This window comes from Echeneis naucrates, chromosome 14 (genome assembly GCF_900963305.1).
Source record: "Echeneis naucrates chromosome 14, fEcheNa1.1, whole genome shotgun sequence".
Classification (NCBI taxonomy): Eukaryota; Metazoa; Chordata; class Actinopteri; order Carangiformes; family Echeneidae; genus Echeneis; species Echeneis naucrates.
The window spans coordinates 7,794,042-7,804,518 of record NC_042524.1 but is presented as its reverse complement, the minus strand read 5'-3'; the positions used below and the strand labels follow the sequence as shown (position 1 = coordinate 7,804,518).

The following is a 10,477-nucleotide window of genomic DNA, read 5'->3' as shown; positions in this document are numbered from 1 at the left end:
GGTGCGGAATGTGCAGTGTGTGTGTGTGTGTGTGTGTGTGTGCAGTGTGTGTAGTGTGCTGGAGCAGACCGAGGCGGAGCAGAAAGGGAGCAGCCCTCGTCTCTCCCTGTTAGCCGGCCAAAAACCGAGCCGAGCCGAGCCGAGCCGAGCCGACGGAGACACAAGGCGGAAGAGGGCCGCTCGCTGCACGGGGAGGCCACCAGATGGCTCCCTGCCGCTTCGCCTCCCGCTCGTTCACTCACGCCGATTAAATCGTTTCTTTGCTTCGTTTGCGAGATTTTTAAGAAGCCAACACGAGCAAAAGTATGATTTGACCAAAATTTTGATTAGAGATAGAAATCAGTAAGCAGAGTTAGAATATGAATCATGTTTCGTGCTTCCGGGCTGTTTAGCGGCCACCACCGCCCCCTCCACGGCATGTTAAAGGAGGCAGTGAACTATCTTGACGTCCCTGCACCATCTTTGGGCGAACGACTCGGTTCCAATATGGCCGCTTCTCAGGAAGTCCCATTCAGTCCAGGAATGTCAAAGCTACACACGCAGCAAGCCGGGACAGGAGCAGGAGGCACCGGGGGGGGGAAAAATATGTGGAGGTGATAAAGTAACTACCCAGCCATCACCTCAGCCAGCTGCAGATGTGTCGTTTCTGGGACAGTCCATTCATATTTAAATCCATCAATGAGGTCACTGATCGAATATACTACGATGAGACTCAGCCAATCAGAACGAGCCATCTCGTCGTTATTATTGTTGTTTGCTAATGCACTGCAGCCTTTTGTGCCCTGTCTGTTGAAACACACTTTTGGGACGTGTGTTTTTAGGGTCTGGGCAGAAGTGCTGGATCTGGGTGCTGATAGTGACGTCATAATAAACAAACATTTTATAAGAACTGAACTTTGCACACGGGAAGAATAAAACTGAGAGGTTACTTTACTGCAGTTTGGTTATTTAAGCAAAAATATCTGGCTCAAGATTTCATAACTAAATTGTAAGACATTTTACCTTAAATTTACTGTAAATGAACCTGTAGTGTGTTATTTTTATTTTTAGTATTAATGGTGATAGAAGATGCAGCAGCTCATTGAGTTGGTTATTTGTGATCATGTATTTCCTTTAAATTGATTGTGAATAAAATTAACTTTTTTTTTTTTTTTTTTTTTTTTTAACAATTGAAAGTCTGCCCGTGTTTTACTGCTTTGCCTGTCGGGTAATACAGTTTTTGCATATATTATTCAAATTGTATCCACGTCTGCGCTTTTTCCGGAAAATGAGTCCAGGTGGGGAGGAGAGCGCCCAGGTGAAGGTTAGCGATCAGACACCGGAATAAAGGTGGAGCTGGACTGAGGAAGTCTTAGCTTCAATCTTCTTGAACACAGTTTCCTTTAATAATGGATTTGACTCAGGAGTCCGTCCTGTCTCTGCTCATATCGGAGGGAGGCAAAATAAAAAAGTCCGACCTGGTGCTGAAATTTAGAAGCGCAATACACTGCGTCGATCCCGCAGAAGAAGAGCGGAACAAAGATCTCTTCAAGACCTTCGTCAACAACGTGGCCTTCGTCAGAGAAATCGGCGGTGTCCGGCATGTTGTCCTCAAGAAAATGTATCAACATTTGTTGGACAGTGTCCCGACAGAGAGGAGTGAAAATGAAGGGATCTCTCAGGCAGGTGAGCAGCAGCGCCCACCTGTGCAAACAGAAGACAAGACCGAGAGCCAGAAACCAGATTCAGACCAGGAAGGTGAAAGTGGTGAAAATCCCGCAGAACTGTTATCTCCAATACAGCTGGCACTGCGGAGGAGCAAATATGGGGATGTAAGAATTAAAAGAATGCTCAATTTTGAGATAAGTAATGATAACTGCCCAAGAAGGGGTGAGGTAAATGAGGCCGCCACCTCTCAGAGAAAACCTCACGCTTTGCCTCTGAGGATGTCACCCAGTGCCACGAAGTTGGAGATCCGCAAGCTGAAGGACGATCCTCCTGAGAGTCCGAAACTAGATGCCCACAGTGGAAGGAGAGGAGCCTCCTCTGCTCAGACGGCCAGCAGCATCAGCTCCCTCCAGCTGAGGCGGGTGGTGAAGACAACCAAAGCGTCAGAGGAGCACAAAGACACAAGGATCCCCTCTGTGGTTCCGCTGGAGCAGCCAGAGCACGACTGGCTGGTGAAGTGTGCTGCGGGCCACTGGAGCCTCGTCTACGGCCTGCTGCTGACCGACTACCAGCTGGCAGAGAAGAGGGACTTCATGTCCGGCTTCACTGCTCTGCACTGGGCGGCCAAGTGTGGCAACAGTGACATGCTTGTGAAGATTGTCGACCTATCAAGGGGAGGAGGACTTGACGTTGACATTAATGCGAAAACACACGGGGGTCACACACCTCTGCACATTGCCGCCTTGCACAACCAGGAGTACTTCATGGCCATGCTGGTTGGAGAATATGGAGCCAATGTGAGCATCAGGGACAACTGTGGGAAGAAGGCCTACCACTATTTGCGCCACGGGATCTCTGAGACTCTGAGGGAAATGCTGGGTGGATCCAAAGCCTCAGGGGGTCAGGAAAGGACCCCGCATGAGAAAGAAGAGCTCGACCTGTTCCCTGATGTCTCCAAGGGCCTGCAGTCCATAAGCCGTCTCTTCCAGCCACACTTGACGGGTCAGAGGAAGAAACACAAACAGAGGCCGGGGTTTTACTCCCTTAGTGACGAACCCAGCGAGGAAAGAGAAGATGGCAGCAGAGGCTCCAGACAAAGAGTAGTATCAGATGCTTTTATGTGATGGAAAAACCCTTTTCATCTTATTTATGGGAGGTTAGCAGTGTGAAAACACAACAGAAGCCAAAAGGATTTGACCGAAATTGCCCAGATTTTTTTTGGGCTTTCTTCAACGCTGTTATCTGAAAATCAAACAATGAACCAATCAGTGTCTCCACTCTTGTTTTGTGCTTTATTTATAACTATTGATACGAGGTTCAGCCATTTGTTGTTTGGTGAGTGTTGATTAGGCAGTGTCAGTTACTAAATAATAATAAAAAAAAAAAAAAACCCAGACAGCTGGGAACCAAACGTAATTCAGAAAACATTAGAATGGCTCCTAAGAGCCTATTTTATTAATCATCACCCGCGGTGTCTTTTACACCCCGTCTGTCTGTTCAGTCTGAGTTTTAAACTGAAACAGATGCAGTGTGTTTATTTTATAGCGATTTCTTTCAATTTGAATTAAGAATTGCAGTTTTTCTAAACAAAGTAAACAGCTGCACCAACACAAACCAGCAGGTAGCAGCAAAAATGAGCTATTTACGTCCCTTTGCTATCTCCTCCTCCACTAACTGTTTTAAATGTCTTCCTTTCTTAATTTATTTCTGATTTAGGAATAAGAATCAGCACAATCAAGACAAAGGTGTTCTGTCGCTGACTGAAAAGAGAGCTTTAGACTTGTTCTCATCTCTGGTTAAAAACTGAACTGAGAGCCGTAAAAAAGCTCATATTCTCAGTTTCCAGGGACACAGCAATGGTGTGTTGATTTGTGGGGGAATTAAACGTGTGTGGCAAGAAAATAAAGAGATGAGAATAAAACCTGTGGAATATTTGTGCCCCTGAGGAGAATTTAGAAAGTGTGCATCTTCATTAACGTTAATTATTAAACACAGCAGCATCAGTGGAAGTGCTCAGGATGAAAACAAACAACTGTATTTCATTATATTCCAGTAAATTTTTGCCAGGAAGTGCCGAGTGTGCATTATTCATGAAGGCAGTGTGTATGTGCTGCTTAAATCATTCCACTCCCTGTGCATGCCAAAGCGTCTGTGACACATGGCTGTGAGTCAGCCAGATGAGCAGCTGTGTGGGGATGACTGCGTGTTTGCATGTGTTTGCATGCATGAGGCCAACTACAGGTGTGTGTTAATGCCAATCTCTAGCCCCGACACAAGAGGTGTGGCAAGCAGCAGGCGTGAAAGATTAACGCTGACTCTGCTGCCCTGCTTTCTGTCTTGTGCGGGTTCATTTGCCTTTACAGATTTGACATCTTACTAACTACAGCAGGACAACAGGAGGCCAAACGTCACGATTCGTAGTTTGTGTCTCATGATATCACTTCCACAGCAGCACATGTGGTCTTCATGTCAAGCTGCTGTCTCATCCTCATGTTTCTGGATTTTATCAAACTGCCTTTTCTCCTGCTGCTGCCAACACGTGCTGAGGAGCGAGGTGGTCTCATATGACACTTTAAAATGAACTGTTAAAAAGAACAAGAGACACTTGTTGAAAGTTGATGCAATAATCTCTTCGACATCTCACCGACTCGTATGATGTTTATTCTAGACTTTTCATGTAATAACTTACTAAGCAATACAATACCTGAACTACAGCCACCGCTAAACTCCTTCCAGGCAGCATGTTGCCTCTTGTTTGGTTAAGTCATACACAGACAGAAACAGGAACTCATCATTTCTGTGATGTTAATAGTCTGTAAGCTTTGATTCCAGTTTAATACTAAACTAAGCTAACTGTTATTGAATGGCATCAAATCTTCTTACCTTATTCTGAGCTCAGCAGTCATTGACCTGATCATCAAGGTCAGATATTGTGTTGACTTGCTTCCACTTGGCATCATTTCTGAATGATTTTCACTCTTTTGCCTGTAGATGAAGATGAGAAGGTGGATATATGGCGCTCTAATCTGTAGCTTCACATTCATCTATTATTAGGTATTTAATGTCTGAACTGATTACATTTGATGAGGTTGGCGCGCCTGGGTCTGATATGACCCTTAGCTCCACACTAGCATCTTAGCGTGTTGTCTTCTTGTTGTTAGTTATATTTTTTCTGGATCCTGTAACGTTTTTTTTTTTTTTTTTCTTTAAAACTCATAATATGTTTACTGACAATACAAATTGAGATGAAGGAGCAGGACATTAGAAACATCACCAACCATGACCGCAATGGTACACACAATTTAAATGACATTGCTGAAATAACTGATTATAATATGGAGGGCCTGGATTGTTGTGTCATAAACAATTTTCCAGTGTGTGTCAGGTCGTTATGAACTCATCTTTTTCAGTACTTTAATTAAAGCGTAGCTCCGACACACCGAAACATCTGCTGCAACGAACAGACGGTAAATCACACTGCCATAAAACCAGCCAAGTTTTACAATCGGCAATTTAGCTCTGTTAAGAAAGCAGGAGGAGGAGGAGGCGGCTGAAGGTGCACTGACATTCCTCCAAGTTCAGGCTGAAAACTGAGCTTTGATGCCATTAACCCTGGCAGAGTCAGAAGAATAACCCTGGAGACACTGTACAATAGAAACAATCTGACAGTTATTTGGTGACATGAAACAATAAAAGAAAATCACACGTAATGGTGGTGATTTCTGCTTTCAACACCCGTTTTTCCCCGCCGTCACTGCAGAGTCAGTGATTATCGGCCTCACAGCTCCCTCATTATCCAGCAGTGTGACAGCACAGCATTCAGACCGTCCTGTTCCTTCCTGTTGGCTGTCAGCAGCAAACGTTACACCGCTCACACTGTCTGTAGCACTACACTTAATTACAAAGCCTGACATGTCTGACAAAGACCATTTGGTCCAGTATTGCCTGCTTCATGAATCTAAGCCTTCAGTGGGAATGTGATCAACAGGGTTTTGCACCTCCAGTGCACTAAGTGCTCTCTAGTGTTTCTCTCTGCGCTCCAGGGAATCCTCTCCTCTTCCATTTGTCAGCATGAAATCCAATGTGTTCATTCTTTTAATAAGCAGTGGTTGATGCAGACAAACGAACGGGACAATCCTTCACTGTGAGGCTGAGCAAATGAGGCGAAAGACTGGAAGGGAGCAGACTAATTACTGAAAACTTTTCCTCAAAGCAGCGGTAGACATTTTTGTGAAGTAAGATTATTGTCCTTCTTGTACAGGGTTAGATGAGTCCATTCTGTCTGATCAATAAGAAGCTATCTTAGTTTATAATGAAGACTTTTTTTCCAGCTACTTGGACGTTTAAATCTTACTAATTGACTCATGATGTTATTTTTGTGTTGTTGTCTTAGTTGTCTTAGTTTGAGGCAAAAATGCCAAAAGCAAGATACAAAATATCAATAATCCAGCTTCAGAAAAGTTTTTTATGCTAAACTAAGACACCTGTCTGAACCCAGGTGACTTTTATTACACATTTAAAAACACAGACACACTTATGACCATCAGACAAAGTCGGAAACATTATAAGGAACTTCCTGTTATTCTGTTTCAAAACTTGCCCATTGAAACAGAAAAAAAAAATCAACCATTCTTCCATTTATAGGTGTTGTTTCTGTCAAAAGCCTATTTCAGCACAATAACTCTTATAATAAACTAAATAATTAAAATTTGAAAAGATTTATTTTTCCCCTTAAGATGACAAATATAGTGTATCATTGTGTAAATATATGGGGGGGACCCTGATTGTAGCAGTATTTCTGTGCTGATGTGCCTACAGGGGGCAGAGAAGAGCAGCTAACAAGCCTCAACTACTGAGGAAACAACAGGCCTGTAAGAGAGGAAGGCTAAAATATGACAGATAACGGTGTGTTGTTGATTTAAATAAAAACTCTCACTGTGCATCATCATTTCAAATCCTCCAATACGAGCTTCAGACGAATCTCTCCAGGCGAAGTTTCTTGCTACTCTTTAAAGTGGATTTGTTTTTTGTCTCTAATTTTCCAATTTCTAATTTCTGCCCTTCTGAGTCTGAAGGAAAAATAATCAATGTGAGACAACAGGATGAGAGGGATAAGCTTAATTTATGCACAATATTACAAACATCGTGGAATTTACAACTCCAAACAGGTACAGAAACACAACTCAAGGCTCTCAAAGAGGAGAAGGTTGGAACGTAGCAGACAAAAAAAAAAAAAGTGGATTTAGAAATGTCTGTGTTGTGTCTCCCACCAACTGGGACTGAAATATATCTTTCCTTCCTGGATTGAAATCAGAATCTGTTTGGATCTATGTCACACACCTCCAATATTTGAAAACTAAAATCCCCCAACTAAACAAATATAGTCCTACTTAAAAAACACAACCAAAAAAAAACAGGCACCTTTTCTGCAGCCTTGTGTCATCAAATGGTTTGTTACGCGCGCATGCACACACACACACACACACACACACACACACAGAAAGAATGAAATGAGTATTTGTGCATGTGCTGTTCCGGTAGGAGCATTTTCCTCTCTCTCCAAGCCTTGTCTTTCTCCAAAATGTTGGTCTTTTGCATTCTTTAGGAATTCCAGCAGGCTGCAGGGAACAACACCAGAGTCTTTCTAACCCCCTCAGCTCTGCGTCAGCACAAAGGCCAAAACAAACATACATTTGTTTAGCAAACTGGAAGGGACACAGTTGTAAATCTCTCGAGAAATGTTTTAGCGAGCAGTGAAACTGTTAAGCCAAAAAAAAAAAAAAAAAAAAAATCAACTCTAAGGGTAGAAGAGTTTCCTTTTTTTGAGGAGGACATGCTTTTAATTGTTTACTTGTCCAATTATTTGACATTTTGTGGTAGTTAATGAATGATTTTTTTTATATGTGGGAGTCTACTAGTGATGCTCTGTCTCCAAGGTCACATTTACATAAATATCACATCCACATTTCACCCATTCACTCCGTCACTTCAACAAATTCATCATTACATGACTTTACAAAGAGTTTTACTGAAGCAGAGAGGAGTTGTGTCTTTCTGTTTCTTTCTGAAAATTAAGAGTTTCAAATGTACACACAAGCACAGGCGTCCAAAATCTGGCTGCAGATGTTCAACCATCGACACTAATTACAAATATTAACAAGGAAACACAGAAGCTGTTTAAAAATGGAAAATGGAAGATTAGTTCTGTGGGAAATGCAATTCAATTCAGCGGCGTGTTTTTATCAGGGTACTTCAACTAGAAAATAGTGCGACATTTAAATAGACTTAAAGGGGCTATGCTGTGGAGGTAGTGAATAGAAAATTAGTTTAAGACACCTGATGTGAAGATTGTGGACTTTCCTCTTGTTAGTATTTCAAGTATCACTTCTGCCACTGTGGGACAATGAGACACAACACCGATTGTTGCTCATAAAATACTCTAAAGAGGTTCAGTGTCTCCACATGAGGACAAAATCATCAAAACGTGACATTGGATGAAAAAGTCTTTCCACACATTCCTTGATGTTGCTTAGTGTGCTCATGTACCTTAATAATAAGTCCAATAATCCTATTTCAAACTAATGACAAGAAAAATCAGTATGACTGGATGGAGTAAGGCTTTCATTTGACATTATTTTGAAAACAAATCTGATTTGAAGAAATGTGCATTAGTGTTTCATTACAAAGTGCTTTTTTCATTCACCTTTTTTGGTTTTTAGTGCCTTGATTTGAAACAAAAAATAAGCACAAAAAAAAAAAAAAAAAAGATTAAATCTACTTCATCTATTGTACACTTTACTGACATGATACAGTACAACGCTCCGCTCTCAGGCTACTCTCTTTCACTGAAGCCTTCTCACTGGTCAAAATACAGTTTTAAAGCTTATAATAGGTTTCCACAGGTGCAGATACAGAGCTGTGGCACTACCATCTCAATGAAAAACGGAGGACAGTTTCTGAATTTCTAACAGGGGACGCAAACTTTCCACACAGCAGCTCTCACAGCAAATGTTCCACAGCAAAACCAAGGCACAGAGAGAAACAGAAAAAAGCTCGGGCTTCTGTTTAAAGTCACAGAAAACAAAAGGGGTTGGATCTTCACGCAGTGTTAAGTAGCCTTCTGGTCACCCTATGGAGAGGACAAAAAGGCAACGATCTTAAGTCTCAACGGTCCTTATTGCTAACCTCACCATCAGCCTATGATTATGAGGAGACAGTAAATCAGCATGATGGGTACTCCTATAGCCTTGTCGAAATCTTCAAGGAGAAAAATAAAGTCATTACAGAGTACAAAGGGTTAAAGATCAGCTGGACCACTACAATCCATGTCTGTAAAACTGGTCCAGCACAGTACAGCCACCCATCCCGGGGCTTTCCTCGCCCCTCATAGACTCAGGCTGTTGGAAAGAGCCTCCAGCTGCTCCTCTCCCAGCCTCTGCCTCTCCTCCACGTCCTTCTGCCGGATGAGCAGCGAAGCCTTGGTCTGGACAAAGCGCCGGTAGTCCTGCAGCTGCTCAGCGGATAGCTGGCGCGACAGGAAGGTGGAGACCAAGTTCTCCCTCCGGTCCAGGTTGTCCTTGAGATCTTTGGCGTCCTCCCTCTGTTTGCACAGCAGACGGTGGCGACTGTCCAGAGATTGCTGAGTGGAGAGAGGACACAGATAAATTATACCTGATGTAAACCTTATTCAAAATTATTCTGGTGCAAGCTGACGAGCATAATGTTAAGCAGAGACCATAATATAAAATCTGGAAAATATGTCAAAAAAAGCTTTAATCTATAACAATTTATTTTTATTCAAATGTAAATGGAACAAGCTCTCAAGCTGAGAAAGTTGGCCAATTATATTTTAAATGGGCCCAGGTCAGCAGGTGCAGTGTTTCCTTGTGTCAACAGAGGGCAGGGTAGATACAAATGTCATCGAAACTGGGCTGGAGTTTCGGTGACTCAGTGTAAATACCAGTGTTGCTGATAACAGCAAGAAAACAAATGAGCCTCGAACAAGCCCTGAGCATGCAGCATGCAGCATGGTCAGCTTGGCTTTTACAGATGGACAAATTAACAAAGAGCCCTTTCAGCCATAACTCAAGAAATATAATGCATCCATGCAAACATACAATGATGGTGTAAATACTGGCGTACAATCAAACAGGATTCAGCAGAGAAAAAACACAAAACTTAAACTTGTCTGGCAGTAAACATACTTAATGAACAGCAGCTCCCTGTTTTGCCAGTTGAGATCCATGTCATTATTTTTCAATTTATCAACCTATTTGGACACAAACTCTTAAACTAGTCTTATTAGAGAAAATAAAAATCATCAAATGGCTGATAACATTTCTAGTTCAAACAGATATACCAGAAATGGCCCATTACGCGCAAATAAACCAGACAGAAATCGTTGAGTTCCCCACAGTGAGAGACCTTGACTCCATTAATGTCGCCCTTCAACTTTTCCCAAGTGGCATGTTTGTAGTTCTAAAATAAACAGATCCAGAGGATAGCTGGGGCATGGGAGCGGCTAAGTACGCTCATCTTTTCACTGGAAACTCTACATGAGCTGCAGTGAATCCCGACATCTGCAAGGTTGCATGATGCTGCTCCACTCCATGAGTTTAGATGTCAGTGTTAGTATGTATCGGTAAACAACTTCAGCGGTAAGAAGCACAGGAGTCGCCACTGATAAATTTAAATTAGAGTTATCATTTTATCATAGAGATGTGAAGCAATATTTTTGAGAACTAGCTGCTAAAAAAAACAGCAGTCAAAGAAAAAAGAAAACTGGGATATCCAGAATTTAGGTAATAGAATCCATCAATAAGCAGAGTTT

The 10,477-nt window shown here is 42.2% G+C and overlaps 2 protein-coding genes across 4 annotated transcripts in view; one reads left to right on the top strand and one right to left on the bottom strand.

The window, feature by feature from the left end:
- Positions 1–1,298: 1,298 nt before the first annotated feature.
- sowahaa (sosondowah ankyrin repeat domain family member Aa) lies at positions 1,299–3,775 on the top strand. Its single transcript, XM_029519536.1, has one exon. The coding sequence runs from the start codon at positions 1,389–1,391 to the stop codon at positions 2,769–2,771; it is 1,383 nt and encodes a 460-aa protein (XP_029375396.1). The 5' UTR covers positions 1,299–1,388; the 3' UTR covers positions 2,772–3,775.
- A 2,975-nt stretch (positions 3,776–6,750) lies between these two features.
- Positions 6,751–10,477, bottom strand: part of shroom1 (shroom family member 1) — a 30,054-nt gene continuing 26,327 nt past the window's right edge. For all 3 annotated transcript variants that reach the window (XM_029520056.1, XM_029520054.1, XM_029520055.1), the window contains exon 9: positions 6,751–9,286. In XM_029520056.1, coding sequence (XP_029375916.1) covers positions 9,032–9,286 — 255 coding nt within the window. In that variant the 3' untranslated portion in view covers positions 6,751–9,031. The remainder of the gene's footprint in view (positions 9,287–10,477) is intronic.